Genomic DNA, 26,453 nt, shown 5'->3' on the forward strand with positions numbered 1-26,453 from the left:
TGTTTGCAGATGAAGCTCCAGTGGAAACTGAAATTTAAAAAATGGGTTATAACAACGTCATGTCTGAGAAAAGAGAGATCTAAAAAAACCCCAAAGTATGTAAATTCACTATTTTTCGTGTCACAACAATGCTGGGACATCTGATTTTGCTTTTCATGAGGATGCAGTTTATTTTTTGAATATGTTCATATTACAAAAGGTATTATTGCTGACGTTGTTGAAAGAGATTTGTTGCCAAAAATGTGGTTATAAAATGTCAATTTGTTTAAAATATTTGCAAGAGTTCAGCTTAAAGCTAGAAGATACTAAAAAAGAAATCTTGTGGATTTTTACTTAGAGGAAAAAATTGTAAGTTTGTCCAGAGAAATTTGCTTTACACTTATGCATTTACTTGAAAATGTAGTGATTCTGTTGCCTCTTTACTTAGAGTCCTTATTCTTTTGATTTTAGGGGTATGGAAACATTGATTCTGCTGAGAAATATGATTTCTCATGGACATATTCCATCCAATTTCCTTTCCTACATAGTTTACAGTTACAGTGTTGCCAAATTTAGTGAAGCAGATGCCAAGTTTCACCTCTGAATATTTGTATTTCCTTGTTCTCATACATAAGCTTCTTTTTTTTCTTTAAAGAAAATCTGACAGGGACAGGTGGCAAAACTATCCCAAGCTGGAGCAGCAGAAATAATGGAGCTTGGTTGTTTATACATGAATGCCACTTTTGACCTCCTTTTAAATACAGAATGTGTTCCAGTTTTGTAAGAGTGTTTGGGGAAAAAATATTAACTTGTATTGAAAAATAAAAGATGTAAAAGAGAAATTAAAACAAGACAAAGTAAATTTTGAGCAAATTGAAAAATTTGTATTTTACAGTACTTCCTTCAAGTGTTGATCTTAAAATTCATTGGAATTTGTGTAATTGGAGGAGCCAACATATTTGCAGTGTAGACATTGAGTCATTTATTTAAATGACCATTGTTTGTTCCTCATGAGTGGGTGATATTATATCCGAGTAAATCTATATCATGGTACCAGGAATTTAGCTACAAAATCCCATTTTAGACTGGAGGGATAAGCCTGGCAAGGGCTGTGTGCTGGTGTGCACAGGAATTGGCCAGAGCTGCTTCTGAAGTGATTGGCTTTGGGAGCAGGTCTGGGATTGCCTTTAGGAGCAGGGAGTGGCTTTAGGGACAGGTCTGGGATTGGCTTTAGGAGCAGGTCCAGGACTGGCTTTAAGAGCATGTCTGGGACTGGCTTTAGGAACAGGGATTGGCTTTAAGAACAGGTCCAGGATTGGCTTTAGAAACAGCTCTGGGATTAGTTTTAGGAGCACATCTGGGACTGACTTTAGGGACAAGTCTGGGATTGGCTTTAGGGACATGTTGGGGAGGATGAAACAAGAAAGCCTTTTAAATATGACTGCCTAGCAAAAGATTTTGAGAATATAGAAACTATAAGCGAGATTGAAATGAAAGCAACGTTTGAGATACCTTAGTTGTGACCAGTTGAATGTAATCCCCCCTGGAGGAAACAATTCCCTCTGCAAGCAGGCAGGCCTAAGAGTCAGAGCAGGCCTTGCAGCTTGGCAGATGGGGCCCAAAGAATAAGATTTAGGGTTTAACATGTAAACATAGTATAGTAATGTAGTGATTCTTATAGGTTGTGTAGAAATGTTATAAGATATGCATGCTGTTGTAGATTGGTTAATGAGAATCTGAATATTCAACACTGAAGATGATTTATTGTATTGTAACGAGAACTTCGTTCTCTTTTGCGCTCTCTTATCTCTCTTCTCCCTTATCTCTTTGCTCGCTCTTGCGCTCTTCTTCACGCCCTTTTCTTTCTTTGTCTTCCCTCTGCACTTCTTCACCCCCTCCTTTCTACATGCTCTCTGCTCTTAAACCTTTGCCATTGACTCTCTTACACTTTAGGCCTCTCTTCTCTCGGCCCTGCTCCGAGCTGCGGCTGGCAGCTCGCAGCAGGGCCCTGCACCCACGCCCTTTGTAATAAACTGCAAGTTATCCGGCTTAGCTTCAAAGAGATCTCGTCTCCGTCCGTCCCGACTGTGCGTGACCCCCCCCCGTTACTCCTACAGGAACAGGTTCAGGGTTGGCTTTAGGAACAGAGATTGGCTTTAGGAGCAGGTCCAGGGCTGGCTTTAGGAGCAGCTCTGGGATTGGCTTTAGGAGCAGGTCCTGCCCCATGGGTGCAGAGCTCCTGGCAGCTGCAGGCAGGGTGTGTTTGGGTGCAGGTGCTGGGCAGCTCTGGGTGTGTTTGGGTGCAGGTGCTGGGCAGCTCTGGGTGTTTTTGGGTGCAGGTGCTGGGCATCTCTGGGTGTGTTTCAGTGCTGGGCAGCCCTAGAGCCCTGCAGGCTCCTGCATCCTGCACTTGCTGGAGTTCACATCCAGGCTGGCAGGCGCTGTACTTGTGAAACGGCTCACACATGCAATAAAAGCACTTTCACACCAGCCTAAAACGCTGCTATTGGCTTCTTCCTGTCTCCAGCAAGCGTTTCCAATTTTAGAACTTGCTCTCATTTCTGAGCTGGGCTCCCTCTTCTCTTTTTTTTCCCCACTGAGTTGAAAGCATGGCACATTAATCCCTTTTATCTCTCTGTTCTCTCTTGAAAGGAACTTGCAGCCATTTCCCGTGTTACTTCTCTTTTTGCATGTACAGCAAAGTCAACTTCTGAAAGATTTTAATGCATTTTAGGGACAAAACATGTTCAATCAAGGGCACCAGCATCTGAATCACTGATTCTGTTCTGTGCTTTCTAATGGAGAAAGCCCCTTTTTTTATCATTTTACTATTATTGTGCATTAAGAGGTGCTTCCGTTTTCAATACAACTGTAAAGTTTTTTTTTTAAATTCTGTTTTGTTTTTTGTTTGTTTGCTTTTAATATTTGGGGTTTTTTGTTTGTTTGGGGTTTTTTTTCCAAATACATACTGTTAAAACAAGAAATTTGCTATATCGGCTCCCACATATCCTCCTTAGCCCAATGCATTTAATTTTTCTCCCTGGAAATTTCCCCCGGTTGTAATCTGAGGATATGGGGTATCTGTCCGGGGTTATCCACAGTTAAATTTCCTAAAGAGACTATTGCACACCTAGAAATGTTACATCTCCTCACTCTGTGCCAGATGATCAGGTGATGTTAATCCTAACTAGGCAAGTGTAGCGAGTCTTGCTGTAGGAAAAATCAGTCATTTTGTGTGTCAAATTTCTGACTGAGAAATGTGTCACCTCCCAGCCATGGGTGCCTTGGCCACCCACTATAAAATATTGCTTTCCACTATCATCAGCTGTTTAATCTCTCTACAGACAATCTATTCAGGTTGCAAGCTGAAGCTCATCTCAGATCTCCAGTTTCCTTTACTTAAACATAATGTATTGCCCCACATTTGAGTAGCTTTCTAATTAATTGAGTTATTGATTTGACTTATTTCAGACACTGATCACTTAGAGCTACTAAGTTTAGAACCAGCTAGGCTAGGAGCTATAATTTCGGAACCTGATACTTTTTATTTTGCTTGAACTTACAGTGCCCTGTGTTTTAAAGCTTTTTGCCTTCATTGGGAAGAAGGGAGGGCTTGAATTGCTGAATATTCGAGTTGTGGGTTATCCATCTGTCTGTCTATCATCTATCAATTTTCTTCCACCAAGAATGGTGTTTTGCCTTTACTGTAAGAAAAAGGAGACTTTCTGCTTTATCATAGGGTTATTTAAGATATTTACAGGAAGGTCCCTTGTGTCACACAGGTGTCAGACCAATGACTGGAAAGCTGTGTCACCTCACGTGTGTGTTGCTGCTGGGACTAAATAAACAGGGAAAAAAGCTGGTTGGTGATAAGTTTGTTGCCCCTCTAACAAACTGTGCATTTATTACAAGGGATTGTTCTTGTGCATGTTTTTTGGGTGAAGAAATAGGATTTAAGCAGAAAATCTTTACAATAGAATTGAAAGAAGTAATTATTTGGGGATGCTTTGTGCCACCTTGCCCTATTGATGAAACGCAGAAGCAGGTGTGGCGCTTGCTCTGCAGTTTTCAACAAGAGCAGATATTTCATGCCAAAATCTATTCACATTTTTTTGCAGCTGGGCTCTTTGGTAATTTAAATAGTGCCCAGGTGATGATGAATTTGTTGCTCTCACTTTGATGAGATACCTTTACACCCTGCCCTTCTCTTGGTGAAAACAATATCCTAGTGCCAGTTTTGTCATGAGAAAAAGAGCTTTGAGTGCTGTGAAGGTTTTTTTGAAGTTTGCTTCAGTGTTTTGTCTGTAGTGACTGCACCGGTGCCCTGCCCACTCTCTGGGGTACTGAAGGTGGGAAATACAGATGATGTCAGGCTGAGGTTGGTGCTGCAGGAGCAGAGCCCAGGGGCTCAGAGCTGCCCTGGGGCTGAGGAATTGTCACAGAGATGTGGCTGATGCTGGGAATCCCTGCAGTGGCTTTGGGGGCTGCAGGAGGATGTGTGACAGGCTCTGCTGCAGCTCAGGGGTTGAGGGGTTTTTATTATCAGAGCACGGGGGATTTCTGTGTGTGAATGCAAGGCAACCCTTCTGTGCTTTTTCCAAAATTTCTGATGTGTTTTCAGTTGATCATTCCTCCTCTGAGGGAGTTGAATTCTATTTCCTACCACTCTCAAAACAATTTGAGATAGAGACCTTACAAGTCTGTGACCTCAGATGATGAAGGTATTTCTTTATTATATTCAGGAGTTCTTTAGGTTTGGGAGTTGCCTGTAAGACTGAGATATTTCTGAATGTGCTGCTGCTGATCTAATCTAGTGTGATTCTTTCTTGTTGGGTTTAGAGGATGATCCTCTCCAAGCATCTCATGAAAGGATTTATTTGATCCTTATGTCCGTTTGGTGAGATTTTGCTGAATTATAATTATTGTTTTTTCTGCTTTTGTTGAGAAGGAACTAGGGTACAAGTAGTTTAAATAACCTGCCAGAGGCAAATCTGTGACAAAATTGATTGCAGAGGCTGGCTGTCCTGAGCCCAAGTGTCTAGACTGAGAAATAGTCTTTTTCCTCCATAAAACCAGAATGCTATTGCTGAATTTCATTTTGAACTGATGCTTTTGGAGCATTGAGCTTTGAATAGATCACAGCCTCAGCTTGATTTGTGTGAATGCAATGTTTCAGGTATATGAATAAAAAGTAATGTTGGTGAGATACTCTGTTACTTAGGAAATTTATACATATATACTTTTTTTTTTTTAAGGTAAAATTGTGCAGCTTAGTTTAACTTTCAGACACACCATGCAGACAGGGTGAAGTTACCAACTCTTGATTCAGCACCCACCCTGGGGTATATGATGAGCTGATATCACACACACCTGAGAGGGAACAAAGACAAGGCAGCTTTGGACAGGCCTCGTTTCTCTCAGAGATATAAAAATTCATAATGTTTGTTAGCCTAAATTTTATAGGAATGTGTCTGAAGTTACAATTTGGCCTTGCTCACAGTAGGTTTCAATACCTCAGATTTCATAGTGAATTGCTGGGAAGGATATTTGCAACCTATACTGTATTTATGCAATATCTATTCAATACATTATTCAGCTGTGGGTTTTTTTCCTCAAATGGGGTTGTCCATATGCCTGAATTGCTAGATTTTGTGGGGGTTTTTTGTCTTTTTTTTTTTTTTTTTTTTTTTTTTTTTTTTTTTTTTTTTTGTTAAATACAGAGCATACGTAGGTGAGGCACCTATTGCTTAAGAAATTGTGACAATTCTTGTACCAAGAGCATGAACATTGTCTGCCTGTTTGGGTCTGATATTTTGTTGTGTATTGCAGGAAGCAAAATAGCTGTATTTGCTTTTTCTATCAATTTATGATTTTATTTTAGAATAAAATATGCTTGAGAGGTGTTTTGGTTTGTTTTTTTTATGTTGGCATGAGACCCTACTTAAGGCATTTTATAGTTTTGTGCCATTTCCATGGATAGTGGGAAAACCAGTTTTACTTAGCATTAATATCTTTGCTAAAAACACGGACTGTAAACCAAAGTGATTCTAAATGCAGGCAAAGAGAAATTACAAATGTTCCTAAAAACTGGGAGCTAAAACACAGTGCTGTATATGAGCTTTCAGTTTGATAAATACTTACTTATGAGGTCATAAATACTTGAGGTACAAAAGGTTAATGTAGTGTGAAAGGCTGTAAAACACAGCGAGCAACCTGCTAGATCATAATGATGCATTAGCACCTTTCAGTATGAATGCTGGTGGTTATAAAAATCTTCAGCTCGGATTTATTCTGTAATACAGGAATGTAAAGCCAAAGTATCTTCCCTGTGTACTTTTTACTTATCTTCTCATATTTATTTCTCTGTGTAAAAAAAGAAAGAAAAGAGGCTCTCATCTGTTCATAAACGCTCACTGACGGAAACTGATAAAAACCCGTTTTTGACTAATATAATTTCTCCAAAGCATGTCAGGTGTTGTCTGGGTGCTCAAAGAAAGTAATAAAATAAAGTAATACTCAATGATTTTTTTTTTCTCTTCTCAGTATTAAGTTTCCATGAGATAAAGTAAGCAATATAGTGCATAAAGGAAACAAAAGTGATATAAATTTTGGAAAGCAGTAATGCAAGTTACCTTTGAGAGGAAAGAAAGTCAGTATTAAAATCACAAACTGAGCTTTTACTGAGTGGTAAAATTGACTTTATCATAGTAAATATGGTATTTCTCAGTCTCAGAAATCCTCTGCAGTTTATAATTGTCTCCAATGTGCTGATGCAGCTAATATTTCTCATTTAATATCTACCTCTGTGGAGTGTTAATTTTCATGCTTTGGTGCTCATTGCTTTTTACCAAAGCAAATTACTTCCTCTTACTGTTATATCAGAGCTTATGACAGATTAGGATAATTTTACTGTCATTAATCTTTGGAGTCCATTCCACTCTTTTCAGTGAAGTGCCATGTTTTGGCCAGGCTAAATTGAAACACTTAATAAAATCTGGAATCAAATATAAAAAAAAGAACTGCAGGCTGTTGATACCTGCTTTCATCCTTCTCTACTCTCTGGTTACAAGACAAGTATTTTATTTTTCAATTTTTTCTCTTCAAGAAGCACATCTGCATTTGGAAGATATTCAATAGTTTTGGGGGACTAGACAAGAAAAATGCTGAAGTGAAAATATTTGATTTAGGTGCATTTTTATTTTTATTTTGAGGTCTTGAGAATCTACACATTTTGTTCTTATTAAGATACAGTTTAAATTGATAGTTTTTTAATTGTGCAAATATATCTTCAGGAATCTCTGTAGATTATTATTTTTAAATTATTTTTAGTTGAAGACCTTATTTAAATTTGCAAGGAACACTGTGAGCTCTTGCTGGGCTGACAGAATTAGCACAAAAAAACCTGTGAGAGACCACACAGTGAAGCATCTTGTAAAAGCCCTCCTAATTCCTCTGAACAGAATATATTTCTTCAGAAATGCTGAGATGGTTTGCTTTATTTTGGAGCAATTGGTCAAGCTAGAAATCCAAATGACAAAGCCCTGGTAGGCCAATATAGCAGATACATGACTTGCCTTGTCAAATGCTGTTTTGTAGTACAAAATACAGGATTTTGATGGCAACAGAAAAAAAATATTACATATCTATATTATATAATATATATAATATAATATTATATATATTATATTATATATATGTTATATAGAATATATATGTATAATACATTAATTATGTATTATATATTATATAATATAATAATATATTGTATATAATATATATGTGATATATATAATATGAGATATATAATATATACATTTTATATATATAGGTAATATTATATATTACCAATTTATAGTTGCATATTGAGTTTTGAGCCTTTCTGTGCCATACTTTTGGGCAGGAATTTGTTTAGTTCATTTTATTTGTTAGGATTTTTTTTGCTGTAGCAGCCTCAGAGCCTGCAGTGCCTGAAAGCATCCCCACGGCTCAGTCATTCTGATGGAGCAGAGCCTTTTCTTTCTTTCTTTGTCTGTCTGTCTGTCTTTCTGTCTGTCTTTCTTTCTTGAATTAAATGTCCTCCTCATGCCACAGTAATCGTGGATATTGTTAATAGAATTGCGTGGTAGAACTTAATTAACCTTTTCTTCTTGCTTTTTATTTGAAGGAAATTTGAGAGAGCTCAGTGGCGTGGTTCCTAATTTAATGCGTCCCCCCAGTGTCTATTAGAGGCTCTTCACTTGGCTGAGTCAGGGGAGACAGAGCTGCCCATCCTTAGCTCACAATTCATTTTCCCTCAGCTGAAATGTTCACCTGACATTCTAATCAGGGGAGAGTAAAAAGTGCTGAGTATATGTGTTAATAAATATATATTCTTCATGAATTTAGATAATCTCATAACTGCAGCCATTAAAACATATTGGATGGTTATGCAAATAACAGAAAGGATTTCAAATTGCACTGGCCGTTTTGAGTGTCACTCCTTGAACTGGTTTTCTTTCATTTTGTAAATAATAAAACTGCTTGTGGTAGTTTTTCTTTAGCTATTGAGTGGTCAGCAGGTGAATAATTCTTTACTGAGATGGAAGGGAGTGGACAGTGAAGGCTATAATTTACAATTTTAGTTTTAAATCCACTTCCAGAGGTGCAGCAAAAAGCATTTTTTACACAATTTCCTTTAGAAGCAGAGGAAGGGAAGGCGTTACAAAAGTAGATGATGTAAATGGAAATGCAATTCAGGCCATATTTCTGTAAGCTACTCTTTTATCTTTGCCTGAATGAAGTCTGTTTAAGTGTTCTCAGTTCATTATATTTCTAAATGAGTTTTACTTCAAATGGCTGTTAATTATTGCCGTAACTTCCTCTCATATTAGTGTCTGAGTCCTGCTCACACAGAGATTGTTAGCTCATCCAGAATAAAGTCTGGTTTTATGGATTAAAAAAAACAACCCTGTGATTTCCTCACATTCTTGGAGCCCAGTTTATGCAGTGTAGGCTTGCTTGTCAAACTGATTGACCAAACTCTTTTTTTCCTTAAAAAGCAACAAAGTCAGTGTACAAAGCAGAACGAAAGTTCCACACCTAGAAAAGAGCAAAAAGGAATCATGAAATGGTTTCTTTTCAGTATATGTTAGATTACCAAATATTTTCTGAAACAGCATTGCAGCTAAACATAGCTGCATGTCCCAAAATCACTGAAGAAACTGAAAATCTGTTTGGCTGACCTCTTAGACAAGTTAGGGAGACAAGCTTAGGTTTAGAAGCAGTTTCATAAAAATAACTAAAACATATTTTCTTATTTTTTTCCCCTTTTCCAGTTTAAGTCTGCTAACCTACAGAGATGGTTGACTGGGATTGGTGGGGCTTTCTTTTGCAGTAGAAGTTTGAAATATGATTTTAAAAAGTAAACTATTCATGGAGTTTGATGAAACACTGCTTTGGGGTATCGGACACTGGCATTATTGTCACAGAGGTTGGTGGCTGATAAGCTAACTCTGTGATAGGCATCTGGCAAAATTCTCTTTTCAGTTTTCCTTTATGTTGCGTTTAGTTTCAATTGGTTGGAAATAATAGATCACACTTGAGTTATAGTTCAAGGAATCAGGTCATCATTACAACCTTCAGTTACTGATATGGGAAACAAAGCCTGTGCAGAGAGAGACTTCAGTTATGTTATGTAGGTGGGAAGAATATTGGAATGCAGAAAGGAGTAAAAATCCTAGGAACTAACAAATGATGCCCAAAAAATAAGTGTTTTTATTTACTTACATGGTTATACTATTGTAGAGAACACTCAATTTATATGTCAAGAGAATTTACAAGAGGAATCTTGGCTATCCAAGTGAGCTGTAAAGGTAAAATAGGGTAACTGAGTAAATCAGTGCACAGTGAGGAGACGGGTGGTGCTGGTGTGCCTTATGTAACATTAATCCTTGCTCCCTGAAGAGTGCCTTGTTTATTTGGGTTGTGGCCATCACACAGTGGAGAGCAGTGATGGGAAGAGGTGACCTACACTTGCCATTTGCTGATAGAATAATATTGCTTTATTATGTGATAATTTGCTTTATGTAATGTTTATTCTGCTGCACTGCCATGCTAAGGTGTGGAGGTTTCCATTTCTCTGTGCCTGAGAGAGTCTCTTTGGAGCCAGGTCACAGAAAGCAGGGATCTCTGTGTGGGGGGGGTGTTTTGTGTACCACACAGAAAGTCGAAATTTTTGCCCATCCAAATGAACATTTTTCCCAGTCCCTTTTTTGATGTTCTTCCTTTACATGTTGTTTTTTCATTATATTCTGGCATCAGCCTTTTTTAAGGTACTTGTCAGGGTCTGCTGGTCCTTCCTGCCCTGCCCACCTCCACCGGGCTCCCCATCACAGCCCTGCCTGCCATGGCACCCACTGAACAACATCCTGGCCCTCTGAGCAGGTCCTTGACGCACTGGATGGGTCCCTGAGCCCCTGAACAGCATCCTGATTCTCTGAACGGGTCCCTGACCCTCTGAATGTGTCCCTGACCCTCTGACTGCTGTCCTTGCTCCTGCTCTGTCACTGCTCCCAGGGGTGCACAAGGCTGGTCCTTGTCACTGGACCTGGCTTCAATCTGCTGACAAATCAAGTGGGATCAGCTAGAGCAGGTTATTCAGATGGGAGTTGAATTCCTCCAGGGAGGGAGCCCCACAAGGTCCCTGGGGAATCTGTTCTAATGTTAGAGCACTCACAGGAAAAGCTTTCCCCAGCTCCTCCACAGCATGTGCTGTACTGCAGCTTTTGCTCGTTGCCTTTTGCTCCCTCTCTGGGTACCACTGGCTAGAATGTGGCTCCTTCATCTCTCCTCCCTCCCATCAGGCATTTATGCCTTCTCTGAACAGGCTGATCACTCCTGGCTCTCTCATTCTCTCCTTGTTTGCCACATGCTCCCGTCCCTCCCATATTGTTCACTCCTATTCCACTTGGACTCCTTTCCTGCAGCCCTGCCCTGGCTGTTACTCTCCAGGTGCAGGACTTTGCTGAACTCCATGAGGTTCCTCATGCCTGTTTCTCCAGGGTCCCTCTGCAAGGCAGCACAACCCTCTGGGGTATCAGTCACCCCACCCTGCCTGCTTTCATCTCCCAACAGCACCAGTTGGCCAAGTCCCTTCCTGAGAAATCAAAGGGAGATCAATCTGTGCCCCTTGAGTGAGCGTGGCTGTGCCATCCTGTGCTGATTCCTGAAGGGAACTACAGACAGAAAAACTGCCTGAGATGTTATGGCTTCTCTGTACAGATGTTAGATGAAAATAGAAATATCTTGGCTCAGAAATGTCTGGTTGCTGTGTTGAAGGATGAATAAGAGAAGAGGTCTGTTGGCAGCTTTGCTGTGAGCAAGAGGGAAGGATGGGAATTAGATGTAAACTCACAGTGCCAATCCTCCTGATTCCAGGTTTGCTGTTTGAGAATGTCTCCTCTGCCCCCTTTCCTGACAACTTTTTCCAGGAAAAGAAAGTTGATTTCAGGGGAATCTAAGTCCTGTTTCCAGTTCTTCAAAAGATGTTTCCATAAACTTGAGTATCAGTATTCAAAGCAATTCTGCAGTGGGAACCGCATTGTGCATTCATATGATCAAGCAGAATTCATCACAATATGAGCATTCACAGCTGGATTTGAAATGATGGTTTAAACCCTTTAAAAATTCTTTGTAACATCCACTATTCCTTACATTTGTTTCTTCTTTGAAGTGGGAGAAGGGAAGGACAAATGGGTGTTTCCTAAAATTTTAAATTGTCTTTCACATTGTTGAAGGAAAGGTGTTGGGTGAGCTTGAAGAGAAGGATGAAAAAGAATTATTTACATCAAGCATAATTTTCCTTGATGTGGACTTTGTCTGTGTCTGGTTGTGCCACTGGGAAACTTCAGGGATGCTGCTTTTGGAGAAGAGCAGGTACAGACCTGGTTTTCCATTCAAAATGTCTCAGCTCTTTGGAAAGGCTGCTTGCCTTTGGCTGCAACCTGCTAAGATATGAGACCACCAAACACACCCAAAAAGAAAAATAAATTCAGCTGTTTTTTTCATGAAATTGGTAATCTAAGTTTGAGAATTTACTATCCTGCAAGGAACTGAACTGCTGCTTGTTAAGTTGGGGTGAGTACCTCAGTATAAAAAGAACAATGTGATTTAGAAAATGTCTTTTTGTGACATGGAGAACCCTCAAATTCCTCTCTATTTCAGAGGGTTCAACAGCTGGCTCCTTGGGCAAAGATTTGCAAGTGAGCAAAAGGAGTTTCACAGTAGGGATCCAGCAGGAGGTGAGGGGTCAAACAGAGAAAAACCTTTTATCACACTGTCACATTTCCTTTCTTTCCCTGAGCTGGAGCTGGAGCAATCAGCCGTTCCCTCTCAGCATGAGACTCTGCTCTCACAAGTTCACTCAGCAGTTGGTTGTGTCAACACAACTCTCACAAAAAGGGACTTTACATGCATGACATCAATCTGGTTCAGAGGGGAATTCCAGAAACTGCTGTGCATTGAGTCAAGCTGAGGGTAAACAACTCATAGCCAAACCTGCAAATGCTCCATCTAAAGACACTTTTCCCTTTTCTTTTTATTTTATTATTTTATTTTTTATTTTTAAAGAAAGTAATATCCTCTGAAGCTGTGTAGCCCAGTATTTAATTAGTGATTTCTTTATTTGGACAAATATTGTTGAATGTCACAGCATTTTACAAGTTAGTTGCAGATGTTGAAAGTTATTTTTCCAGATAGACCTTGCTGCCAGAACAAAAGTGTAATAAGCTTTATTGCAGCATTGAAGCCTTTTATAATGTTGACTTATGAAGGATAACACTTGAAAGAATTTTTAAGCTAATTAGAACATGTGAAACAAAGAATCTCCTTCTATATTAGAGCAGTAATGCTTGTGCATGAATGAATGTCCACAGGTAAAAGTAAAGTTGCCTTACTGTGTATTGATTTATGTTCTTTTCTGAATAATTTCTTCATAAATCAAGGTAATAAATTAGTTGGACAGGAGAACTTGGGGAGAATCAGTGGATTTCCAGAAACCCAGCATGCCAAGTCTTGCATCAGTCAGAAAGTCTTATCCTCAAGGGCATTGTGTCCTGATTTATTGCCTATCAAATTGTGTTCTTCAAGTGTTTTGTGGACTTCAAGTGTTTTAAGGCTATCATAACCATTGGGAATATTTACCTGAAAGCTTTACAAAACCTTTCAATATTTTTGCATCTATTTTACCCTTCTTCATTTAAACTTTGTATTTAGATGGCAAATCTCTATTTCTGCATGTTTAGAACCTACCACAGCGATTCCCTATTGGTACTTTCAGGTGCTTTCCAAGCCTTATTTTATATAATTTTTTATATCTTATTTCACATAATCCAATTTTGTGGAGTGGTGGGTGGAAGGAGCCTGAGACCCAAGGTCTCAGGAAGGACAGGTGTGTTTTTGAGGCTTTAGGTGCTCATGAAAGCACCCCATGAGTGCTGTGGGTCCTTTCAGACACATAGAGGGAGAGGAATGAGAGGAGAATCTGCAGAGTAAATGTGCTGAGCAATTTGTTGGGGGAAATCTCATGAGCATGGCACTATTTAGTGCTGAGGATCCTGGTGCCTTTTTCTTCTTCTTTGTAAAACCAGCTTTGCAGTGAGAAGATACAGCTCCCACTCAAATGATAAAAATCCCTCTAATCACGATTTCTATGTTTACTGCCATGGGTTTTTTTATTATGTTTTCATTGGTTGCCTGTCTGGATTTTACATTAGGCTTTCAAGCATTGAAACAAAGTTATTTTTAAACACTTTCTTCCTGCAAGACTTACATCAGAAATAAAACAAACTTCTGACTAACAGATGAGAGAGGAATAGCAAAATCAATTGACTATTTCTTTGTGACTCTGTATCACTACTTAAGATTTTTTATTTGGATTAAATTAATGCTTTTGTCCTTTGACAGTATAATATTTCCTAACCTGTCTGCTATTTCTTTTAAAGAATAAATCCAAGGAATTTATTTCAGAACTATCTTGTGACAATATCACAATAATTGAGTTTTATTATATGTAGCATGAACTTCTCAAGATGTGCATAGCATGTATGCATTTCCTTCTTGGCTAGTGGAGCCAGGATGCAGCTAATTAGGAAAGGTTTTGTTAATTGCTCTTGTGATGCTGTGGATGGGATCAGTAGGTGGTCAGAAATATTTATTCAATCGATGCAAGCAATAAATAATTCATTGAGGCAACCTTTTCTCATTCCCTCTTCCATTTCACATTACTGACATGCTGGCATCAGCTGGATGTCCTTAACTGAACTTGCCAACTGCTTGGTTACACACAACTCTATTAAAACATTTTACAAATATTTTTTTAAAAGTAATATCTGCTCTTTCTGCCAGCAAATTTGGCCCAAGTTTTGAGAGGTGTTCTCAAGTCAAAAAATGCATGGCTTTTGGTGATTCTCCTCCAGACATGATTGATCTGCTGTTCCCTGATACCCTGCTGAATATTTTAGAAGAAAAATGATGAACCAGCAAAGGCAATGTAAAGCACTATATAAGGGCTATATTGCATATTGTTAAGGAAGATTAATTGGGGAAATAATTAATGTAGCCAAGTTATTAATTACTCTTTGGTTGTCCTGCAGTACCAGAGGCTTAAGAAACCCATCTTATTGCTCCTGTCCCCAGAATTAATGATCTCTTACTTAGGCTGCTAGCTCTCCATGCATAAGCTATCACAATAATAGCAGTGCTTTCTTGTAGCCTGTGGTATCAGCATCCAGAATGCATCCATCTAGAAATGAGAGAAATAATCACTGCTGCTTGTAAGTCTTCAGCCCTGAACAATACCCAGCCTGCTGAAACCCCAGAGCATGTTCAATAGTGGAACGTCAGAAACTGCTGAAGCAAAGCACAAAATTATTCAGGTTCTTTTTCATTTGTCAGTAAATTGGATTAAGGGATTCTGGCGGGGTGTGCTTGTGTGTGGCAGTATATCTAAAACAAATGCCCCAGTCAGAGCCAGCCACCTTACACTGTGTTCCTGGCAGTAAATTGTATTCGTGTGACTGCTCAAGGAGCTGTGAGAGGCAATGCAGCAGAAGGGAGGGAGGTGGTTGGGCGTTCTCCCTCCCCAGAGGGGCACTGACACCCTGCCTGTGTCTCTCACAGCCCAAAGGTGTGTGTGTCACATCTCACTTCCCAAAGATGGGGTTATTAATGAGAATAATAGGCACAATTAAACATCAAACAAACTCTTGCCAGTAGGGAGATGGGAAGGAGAATGGCTCTTGGGCATCGATGGACTGGGCAGGGGCCAGGGTGAGTGTGGTGGTGTTCTCAGGGGTCCCAGGGTGAGGGAAGAGATGAGGATCTGACTCCATGTTTCAGAAGGCTTGATTTATTATTTTATGGTATATATTATAGTAAAACTATACTAAAAGAATAGAAGGAAGGATTTCATCAGAAGCCTAGCTAAGATTAGAAAAGGAATGATAACAAAGGCTTGTGACTGACTGAGACAGTACAAGACACCTGGACTGTGATTGGCCATTAATTAGAAACGATCACATGAGCCCAATCCCAGATGCACCTGTTGCATTCCACAGCAGCAGATAACCATTGTTTACATTTTGTTCCTGAGGCCTCTCAGCTTCTCAGGAGGAAAAATCCTAAGGAAAGCATTTTTCATAAAAGATGTCTGCGGCAGGTGAGAGCTCAGCACTTTGGAGAGGGCACAGCACAGCCTTCAGGACAGGGACTTGGTCCTCTGTCTGCTTCTTTCAGACCTGTCCCAGTGGCTGCTTTGCTCAGTTTGCATTTGGTGCTTTGGGTAGTAAAATGTTGTTGTAAAGAATATGAAACCATTATACCTTTTGTAATTTCATTATACCTTTTGTAATCTGGGAAATAGAGTGAATTTAGTGGTAATGCTGAAATTACTTTGTCAAGTGGGTATAACATCAGGGTGAAACTGTGACCCAGCTGAAATAAAAGGAAATTTTACCATTAAAAAGAAGATGGGTCAGGGCTTGCCCTGCAGGGTTTCACTCTCAGTGTCTCTGAAACCAAGCATGAGACACTCAGCTACACCAGAAATTTCAAAACATAATTGTGGAAGGGTGAGTGTTGAAGTGACCTTAAGGATCATCTAGTTCCAAATTATCAAATGCAGGCATGATTAGGTTATTACATTTCTTTATTTCTTTGTGCATAGCAGCAAGTCCCACATCTGCGTGATTTTTGCACTGTATCAGAACAAGGAACAGGGCACATTCTCTTCAGGAAAGGATTCCTAAGGGGTTAAATGGATGTGGCATGAGCTGCATGCTTTGGTACCTGCAGAGGTACTGGAAATATTTTTATCTTTAGAGCTAATTTGAAGATTTAAGCTCAACTTTTAATATCCTGAAAGCAATGAGACCTTACTATTGATCTTATTAATGACAAAAGGATAGCAGAAGAGAATTCACTGATACTTCTGGTAATGTTTATCACCATTGTGAAATAGCACAATAATAGAATTTTTTTTCTGTGTACATCTTTGTGTGAATTTAAGCCCAAACAGATGGATATGCGTCTATAACTCCATTTTTTCTGTTGTTGTGCTTCTGGGAAGCATGTTGCAGAGCTGGGACTTTTCAGAATATAAATTTACCAAAACAAGTATGATTAATTAATTAGTTGGTCTACTTAAGAAAACAGGAAATCTACAAGCCCACCACTTTGTCAGCTCTCTGTTAGTGGTATATCTGGGAAACAGCATTTTCAGAAAGTCCCAAACTCAGTTTTAAATTATTCTCTTTGCTCACTTTTTAATCGAAAGGTAACTTTCCAGAATCTAGATCCTTTTAAAATGGAAAATGTACAATATTATCTGAGGGAAGCATGAAGGTGATTTACTATGCATGATTTTTTCAGTTTGTACACATTGGGCATGGTTATATTTTTGCTCAGGACGTATATATATATATTTTCTGCTGAACTTTTCTCGATTGCTTTTTTTATCGGGTTTACAAATCAAATCAAACAGGTATATTGCAGAGCTCTGATATTATTTTCTGTGCTTATAGCACAATGTATTGAATTATGCTTGCTCATGCACTGCTGCTGCTATTCTCTCCAGATTGAGAGAGAATGACTGTGGGGGCTGTAAATTCACTTGGCTCCCAGCACCACCGGTTAAATCAAGAGCCCTGTTCAGGCTGGAGAAGAGACAGAGCAAGTGTTCATTACACAAATCAATTTGGTCAAAAGTACAGCACAGTGGGTACCCAACCATTGCTCACATAATATTGTCAACTTAATCAAATAATGCCTAGAAGACATTCACAAGCTCTTTTTTCTCTGAGAAATAACTTGATTGGTGCAGCAGGAAAAAAAAAAGAAAAAAAAAAAGGGTGCTGTTTTGAGCATTCATTAAAAAATTCAGTGGGTGCTTTCTTTTTTGCTAAATTTAAAATTCTGAAGAGCTTTACCCTATGCTTGTTTGTATACATGAGACACTCAGCACCTAATTTACCGCTGATCATATTAAAAAAAAATAATCTGTTCATTTTTTTTGCTTTTCCACTTGCTTTTCTCCCTGTAAATATTTAGAGGTTATTCCTGCTAGAATTAGGCTGTTCTTCCTCTAGACTTGGAATGAGTTTAAAAGATATGCAACAGATTTGTGTTTGTTTGCAGATTATAGCAGAATGATCAGGACTTGGTAAAGATTCCTCATGTTCCAGTAATACTTATTTTCACTTTGTCCAGAAAGACATAAAAGGTTTAGATCCATTTCAGACATTCCTACGGTCTGTGTTCCATTCAGTCTTTAAATACTGATATTGGGAGCAGCGTTCCTGTAGGGGTGTGCAAACAGTTTTCTGTATTTCATTGTGTTGGAAACAGGCTTTGAGGGTGAAAGATTTTGTGCACACCATCGTGGTTTTGTAGGAAATGAAAGATATTAGGCAGTGAAAAAGAATGGAGGGTAAGTGGAACACTTAAAATTCCGGTGTAGGGAACATTGCAGGGCTGTCTGTCTGCGGTGATGGATGGAAAGGGACACAGAAAATTGCTGTTAGCCAGGAAGGAGAATGGAATGGGGTTTTTCTGCCCAGGCAACGTGCACAAGGCCCTCTCTGGTTTCAGGTTCACTGACCATTGTTTTATTGTGTGTGGGGCCTTTGCCACAAGGGCTGGGGGTGGGAGATGAGACTCCAGTGTGCAGTCAGGAGCAGCTGGGAAATGGGGTTGTATTAGGGCTGCATGAAGGTTTTAGAATGTGTTTTTGAGTGAAAGTTGCTGCAAATTTTGATTAAAATGGCCTTAAAGGAAGAGGTGGGGGGGGAAGTTAATATTTTTTTCCAAACAAAAAATTGTCAAATTTATTTTATCTAAACAAATATTTGGTTTAGTGGTTTTCTTCACTTGTATATTTTTTGTTTCTTAAATTCTCAGGAAACAAGCTTGGAAGGGGAACCAGAAAAATTACTTTAATAATTTTACTTCTTTAAAACTAGTTTAATAATTTTACTGTGAAGTCTTTAAGAACTTAAGGCTTTTCAATAACAGAAGCTTTCTGTTTCCAGAACCGAGTTAAGGAAATAAAAAGAAGTTTTTTGCTGAAGGTAAAGAACTTCTTTAGAAAACAATAGATATTAACTCTCCTGATGATGGATTTCGTTTAAAAGGATACCAATTGTTTATACTGAAATTATCTTACATGTAAAACATAAATGTTTTTTGGAAATGCCCTCTTTGATATGGGTTTGCTTACCTCTAAGAATGTTTCAATTCTAATTTATTTTAACACTTAAGCCCTCAGTAGCTCACTGAAGTAAAGGGAGCTCACCTCAATTTGTTTTGCTGTGAGTGAGAATTTGATCTTCTATTTCTGCATTCTGTTTTTGCAACTTTCATTATAAGTCTTAAGACTATAGTATATTAAGAATCTTTAATATCTTATAATTGCAAAAATGTGGTGGAATAGGGGCCAGAAAGCAGCCTGATTGCATCCAGGACTCCAGGGATGGAAGAAGGACAATACCACATCCTCACATCAATTAATTTTTAAAGGACTATCAAACCACCACTCTTCAGGTCCTCCAGCAGTGAAGGTTTTCTCCTGAAATATATTCTGTACGTGTGAGGTAAATTACATTCTGGTTCCATGAGTCCACAGAGCTCTGAAAGTTTCCTGGCTTGGATTTTTCAAAATCCAGCCTGTCCTCTCCCTCTGGTGTGTTTTACCTCCTTGTGTGAATTTCTGCATCATCTTCACATTCCAGTTTCAGTTCGTGGTTATCCTTGTCCAGATCTCCGGGCACAGCTGTGGATTTCTGGATGATAATGTGCTTTGTAAAGAGCCTGTTACATTGCTAAGCCTTTTCATACGTTCTAAATGCTTTAGCCATGCTAATTCTGCCCCAGGGATCTTGAGGGTCGTGGACAGTTATGAATTGTTGGTGACAGGGACTTGCTAAAGTTTCTGGTTTTCAGCCCTCGCTGCCCAGACTGAGACATTCTATGCTGAGAGTGCAAATTTGAGACTTCTTAAAATTAAAATGATTTTTAAAAGTGGTAAAACCAACCAAAGGCCTGGAAAACACGGGTACCTGGATTTATTCTCTTCACCCATAATTTGTAGCTCCATTTTAACAGCCCCTCAGAAACCTCACTGGATTTTGTGGACCATAATCTGTTCAGCTGCTAAGTAGGGCAGTTGCTCCCAGTGTTTTGGGATGTTTGTGGTGCACAGCTCAGCCCTTCTACTCCTCATTTCTATGAATAAAATGAGCAGAGATTACTCTTTTCCATTTGCATTTATACAGGACACTGATTATATAATTTCTTCCTTGGGCACCCTCTGTTCCTGAAACTTAATAGCACCTTTAGAATTTTGCAGTTCTCCTCAGATTAATCTAATTGACCTCAAATTCTTCAGGAGTGTTTTATTTCAAGAGCTTCCAGTCTGTCATCCCCCACCTGCTCTCACATACCAAATTTCTTTTCTATTTCTCTCTTTTTATGCCTGAAGGTAGAAAATAATCCCTGTGGTGTCTCTGGGTGAAACGGCTGCCTCAAAATCTAAAGTTTGAATTTTTGGGTTGATTTTAGCTAACAATAGATTAGCATGGAACATTTTGGTCTCTTGACAGCTATATACCATATTTCCTATCTAAATCACTAAATATTCATAAAGATAAATTATTTACTTTGTGGGGCTGTGAGTTCAGGGCGTAGCACATGAAGAGATGTGGTGGCACTGACTCAGTTTTAGGTTTACACTTGATCTGATCCCATTATTTGTTTGGATCACTTGTAAATCTTTCTTCAGTGCACACAAAAGTTTGTGTTTGTGTGTGTCTCATCATATTCTCTGAAATAACAGAGATGTTCCTGGTGGACTGATGCTGCTGCAGAAATGAGCACCTGTTCTTAACACAGAAGTATAGGCAATATAGATGTTAGCACTTTTAATTTGAGAATATTTGTATTATTTAGGGAGGATATTGTTGAATTTCACTTGCTAGAATTCAATTTCTGTGTAGTTATTGCTGATGTAAATGATGTGTTCTGTTTGAGTTCTTTTGCTTCCTCTTCAACAGGCTTGTTGGTACTAAAACTGTGTGGTAAGGTTTATTTTATTTAACCATTTTTATGTTGCTTAAACTGTTGTCTCCTAAAAGAAATACTAGAAATATTAGCAGGAAATGGGCAATTTCTCCTTTTTGTTCTTTAAATGAGAAAACTCAGAAAGACAAACTGAATGTAACATTAGCACAAAAGAGAAAGATGAATAATGAGAAAAACAATGGGGTCAGAAGGAAAAAGGAAAGAGCAAAGAGAGTGATGGCTGTCAGATCATCCTTGTAGTTTTTCATTCAACCATTTTCTTTCCCCTTCTATTCTTCCCAACCCTTCTGCCCATGCACAGGAGTGACTGTGCTGTTTTAAAATACCCATACAGAGCCTTGGCTAATGACTGTGTGCTGTACAAGCAGTAATTAATTAGGCACTGTAGGATGTAATTAAAGAACAGAGATGAGTAATTTCTATAACATATTGATAGACCAGCACTGGTTCGTTTTACTTTTTGGTTGAGGGGCATTTTATGTTTTTTCCTCATCTCACTGCAGATTTGTGATTTGTTTGTTAAATCATAACACATGGCAATGTCCTTCTGTTTTAAACCAGAGTTTTAAACCCAGGGAACGCTGTCCCTGTCAGAAGCACCATGACATAACCTCATTTTGGTGAGGAAGAAAATCTGCACAACTTTGTTTCTGGGTCTCACACTTGTGTCAGGCAACCTTCACCACTGATTAAACTTCTGCTCCCTCTCACAACTCAAGGCCTTTTCCATAATGGGCACCATTTTTCTGGCCAGAATGACCCTCAGTGCCCATCAGCACTGCTCATGAGATGGCAAAGAGGAGGAGATGTGTTACCTGCCTGCTGTGGAAAATCCCAGTGGCCTCTGAATAAAAGCTCTAATCTCATTTCAAAGGGTCTGGCTTGCTCTGCCAGCAGAGAGCATTTGCACTGCAGATTCTGTTGCTTACTTTGGCAAACACAGAAAGGGTTAAAGAAATTTCTACGATCTTATAGGGAGATATATTCATTCATTATTTAAGAGCAGCTAAGCAAATTACAAATAATAATTTACTCATTCTCCAGTTTATTCCAAATACATATTATTGCTGGAAATGTATGCTGTTGAGACAGAAATGGACTTGATTTTCATGTATTTAGACTTCTGGTGTTCCTCACTACGTTGGAGCAGATTTAACTGATTTTAGTTTGTTTGGTTTTTATTGGGTTTTTTTTTTTAGGATTTAAGTTCACCCCTTTGTATTAACAATACTTACAGTGTGCTTTATTTTGCTTTACCCTTTTAGCAGACAGATGATGCAGCACAGACCGATGGCCAGCAACAGACACAATCTTCTGAAAACACAGAAAACAAATCACAGCCCAAACGGCTCCACGTGTCAAATATACCCTTCAGATTCCGGGATCCAGATCTTAGACAAATGTTTGGTGTAAGTGCTCATATTTATTTCTGGGTTTTGTTTTTGTTTTTTACATTTGCATTGCAATAGGTATTTTGTATTACAGGCAGCTGTGAGGGCTGTATCTCTGATTGAGGCTGTTTAACCATTTTCCAGAAAGATTCCCCTTTAATCTGTGTGTAATCAAACATCTGATTTGCCAGTGACAACTGGGAAATGACACTGATTGTGCTGGATGTGATGCACTTGGGTGCTTTGTACTACATGCACAAAAAGCTGTTTGTGGTGGTTTAAATGCATACATATTGCTGCTGTACACATCTGGATTTATCTGCCTGCCTTTATTGATTTTGGAGAGTGTGATGTTAAACACTCAGTGCCTGACCTCCTGCGTAAGGCAGGCACAGGCTGAATTTCAGCACAAAGTTCAGACACAGGAATCCTCACCCATCTCCACGTGTTTTGTAGGTCTGCAAAAAGCCTTTGAAGGTTTTTATTAGTATTTTTCTGTTAATCTCTCAGTTTGTGCTTCCCCCCAGGCCACAGCCGCCTTCAAGCACATCCCCTGTGTTTCACACAGGCTCTGGACACACCAGCAGCAATAGGATTATAAACACGAGAGCTTAGATTGGCTTTCTACTCCCTGATCCAAGAACTCTCAGGTTTATTTTGAAATGCCACTAAACCTCATTTGGAAATGTACTCGATCATCTCTTGGAACCCAAGTCAGGACTCAAGTATTTCTGTTACTCTCGCTGTCCTTATTCTGCCTCACTAAACCAAATTCTCTCCTGCATTACAGCTGCTTATTCAGTGCAGCACCAAGTGCCTCACATCCCTGCGCTTTTTTCTCTCTTTCATGTTCAGATTTTTAAGTTGTTCTGAAATGTGTTTGTATGTGAGTCAGAGGATGGTGTTTCTCAGTATTTATTCCTCTGTAGGAAGCAGTCCCTGGAAAAAGAATCCTGTTGTAATACTGGGAAATGAGTGACTGTTCTGCTAGATCTGCCTTGGTACAAGTTGCCTCCCCTGAACACAGCTTCCAGCTCATCAGCAGAATAGCAGAAGGCATAATAATTAACCCTCCAGAGAAAAATATGCTAATTTATTTAAACTAAACAAACCACTTAAAATAGGTTTTATATGAAAAAACATTAAATGAAAGGATTTTTTTGGTAGGAATTGTAGTGATTTATAAATGAATAAACACATTTCTTTTTAATGTGTCTAAGTCTTAGGTCTCAAAAGACTGACACTGGAGAATGGCTGGAGTTTCCAGCTGACTTCCAGAATGACTTGGTAACAGGAAATTTTAACTTCTGAAATGACAGAGAAATAAAATTTTTGTATGTGTGAGTTGAAATATTTCATATGAAATATGGCAGGTCTGCGTTGTGGCAATGTAAAGCACACAGTAGATGATCTTTTTACATGGACACGAATATTGCAGAGGAGAATTGTTTAAATATCAAGTCTGTGTCTGAATTAAGGCTGAAGTGGAAGTTAAAGCATTGATTAAATGGATGCAAGCACATGAAATAAGCCAAAGTATACCAAGTGATGGTTGACTTTTCATGGTCAAGTTGAAACCCTTTAATAAGCTAGAGAAGGAATACTGTCCTTCCTGGCCTGTAATTGTTTATTAGATCTGAAAAGACTGGAGTGCTTATTTCTGCAATTCCTGGGATTCTTGCTGAATTATTCTCCATTTACCTCTCTCTAATTTCTGCCTTTCTGTTTAAGATATTGGATCAGTTACCTATGCCAGCACTGATGTTAATGACTTCTGAAATAACAGAAATGACCCCTTGATGCATTACATTGTCACCTCACAAGATGTGTTCTAACATTTATTCCCTTCCTAAGGCAGATCCAACAGGGCTTTTCCTCTGGGACAAGCAGCTGGGTTCAGCTTTTTTGTGTGCAAACAAGGTCTAGGGAATTGAGTGCTGTTGGAGGTCAATAGGAATAACAGTCACTTCTAATATTATACTAAAAATACAATTTTGAGCAGAGAAAAAAATCCCCCCAAAGTGAGTATCCATTCTAGTTTTCCAAATTATGCTCTACTAAGACAAAACTTCTTAGGGAATAATGGTTACCAATTTCAGCAAGGGTGGAAAGAAATCCTCAGTCCATGAAGCCAGCAACAAAACTCCCACCTGGTTTAATCTTATTCCTGTAATGCAGAAGTGACAAAACTCCTTCGCCTTTTCTGGAAAATGCAGAAATTTGGGACTTTTACTTCACTGTCCTCTCAGTTGAATGTTCTTTCCTCTCTGTCAGGGGCTTCACTGAGCTTGAAGTTCCACTGAGTGGTGATTGTATTGAGCAGAATGATGCACAGAATTTAGAAATAATATTGATCTGACTCCTTTTAGTGCTGTCTTTCTTTTTGTGTTTAAAATATTTGGTTTTATATCATTTAACATTTGTAAAACATTGCAGCATTTCCTGAAACAACTTTTATATTGTATATGATAGAAGAGTTGAAGTTATCTAATTTTCATGTGACTTTTTCTGTTTCTTTGCAGCAATTTGGTAAAATCTTAGATGTTGAAATTATTTTTAATGAGCGAGGCTCAAAGGTAAGCAGTTTAATTCACCTGTGGAGTTTTTTGTTTTGTTTAAAATATATGAGTAAAAGGAAACAACTGCACTGCTGTGACAAAATAATGTCTGAAATTTTATGTTAGTGAAAACATCTGAGCTGTCAGTCAGTTTTCTAAGCAGTATGAAAATCATTGGACTCATATCTTTTAAAGGGGGTAATTTTAACTACTCCAAACTGTCACCTGTTATATGGGAATGTTGATTTTTGCTGTCCTTATTTTTCAAGGGTAATTATTTCATTTATTTTATGAGTCCATAGTTAAAGATATTTGTAGGCAGGTTTGTACTAGTACAGGTATTTTTTTGCTTTATTGAAATGAAAGATGACAATTATATTTAATAACTATCTTCTTTAGTAATTAACTGAGAAAATATGTGATTGTTCCAGATTAAGTGCAGATGTTTTCCTCTTTAGTTAAAGCCTTACTACACCAACCCTTTGAAAACAATCTCTTTTAGCATTTACTTTATTAAAAGAGTTCTTATTGTATTGCAAACATCTAATTTTTTTTTTTTTCCCAAAAATACTTTGCCTTAAATGCATACTTCAATTTATTCAGTATTTAAGAAATAAAGCAAGATAGAATGGCCAGGACTGCATCACCTGGTGCAAAACTGTAACCCAGTGTGTTCACCTGTGATATCAGCTGCATTATAGGGGTTATGTCTGTCATATGCATATCTTTTTTTCATTTCCTTGCCATGTCAGACACACTAAAAAGTTTATTCACAAATGTTTCAATCTTCTTGTAACTCATATATCATTTATTATTAGTGATGGAATGTTATCCCTGCTCTAGACATAGTGTAACCTGTCATATATAAAGAATCATATACATCAAAAATCTATCTTAAATCAGATATATTTTAATTCTGTTAATATTTATTTGCTGAAATTAGAACCTTCACTTTTTATTTTAAACCTAAATGGAACAGCTGAAATCTCCTGGTTAATTACTCAGACATTAATTAATCCCCTTGCTTGCCAGCCCAAACTCAGTTGGAACATTCATCACTTTTTCAGTAAACAACTAAAATGGATGGAATTTGGGTGGCTTAGAATCCCCTGCTCTGGCCAAAATTTATTATTTTTAAATTATGGTTGTTCAACAATGTTTGCAAAAGACATGGATTGCCCAGACCTGCTGCTGCTGCATCATCCCATTAATTTCCAGAGCCATCCCCCACTTTTGCTGCTGGTGCTGACAGGGTGGAGCTGAGCACACCTGGGAGGAGTTTAAACTTTTGTTTAGCCACTAAACCTTGCCCAGCTGGGCATTTTAACCACCACACCTGCACAAGTGAAAGGTTTTGTCAGAGTTTTGGGGGATGGCATAAGGAGATGTTTCAAATTGAGCTTTTTTTTTTTGATGTTTGCTTGGCAGCATGAAAATATCTCAGTGCCTCGTGCTAAAGGCAAGATCCTGGGAAGGATTTCAGAGGGAAAGGGTTTTCCTGGCTGGGTTTGTCACATCCCTGCCTCAGTTACACACTTAGGTCAGGTTTGTTGAAGAATGTTCCTGCAGCACCAGGGCTGCAGCCCAGCTGTCCCCAGGGATGCCTGAGGCAGGGCTGCTGCCTCTCACCTTGCTCAGAGATATTTCAGCTACAGCTATGGAATATTTTCCATATTTTCATTTGCAGAAGTACCTTTAGATTCTCTCAATTAAATGGAAAGTTAAGGAAAAAAAAAAAAGAAATATTAGGAATGAGAGGGACATCTTTTTTCTGTTCTTTCTTTTTCTTTTTTTTTTTTTTTTTTATTTTTTTAATCTGATCATTTCGTGTCCATTCTGTAGGAATTAAGATGCACCAGATTAAAGTCCCATTCCTGGCAGTGCTTATCTATGTTTTCATAAAATCCCACTGAAA

General features: G+C 38.6%; 1 protein-coding gene across 15 annotated transcripts in view; it reads left to right on the plus strand.

Moving 5' to 3' along the window:
- The window catches only part of RBFOX1 (RNA binding fox-1 homolog 1), a 1,162,152-nt gene that overhangs the window by 1,045,448 nt on the left and 90,251 nt on the right, over positions 1-26,453 (plus strand). For all 15 annotated transcript variants that reach the window (XM_058816205.1, XM_058816194.1, XM_058816192.1 and 12 more), the window contains 2 exons: positions 21,855-21,998; positions 24,503-24,556. In XM_058816205.1, the coding sequence (XP_058672188.1) occupies positions 21,855-21,998; positions 24,503-24,556 (198 nt within the window). The remainder of the gene's footprint in view (positions 1-21,854; positions 21,999-24,502; positions 24,557-26,453) is intronic.

The sequence above is a fragment of the Ammospiza caudacuta genome, chromosome 17 (assembly GCF_027887145.1).
Source record: "Ammospiza caudacuta isolate bAmmCau1 chromosome 17, bAmmCau1.pri, whole genome shotgun sequence".
Lineage (NCBI taxonomy): Eukaryota > Metazoa > Chordata > Aves > Passeriformes > Passerellidae > Ammospiza > Ammospiza caudacuta.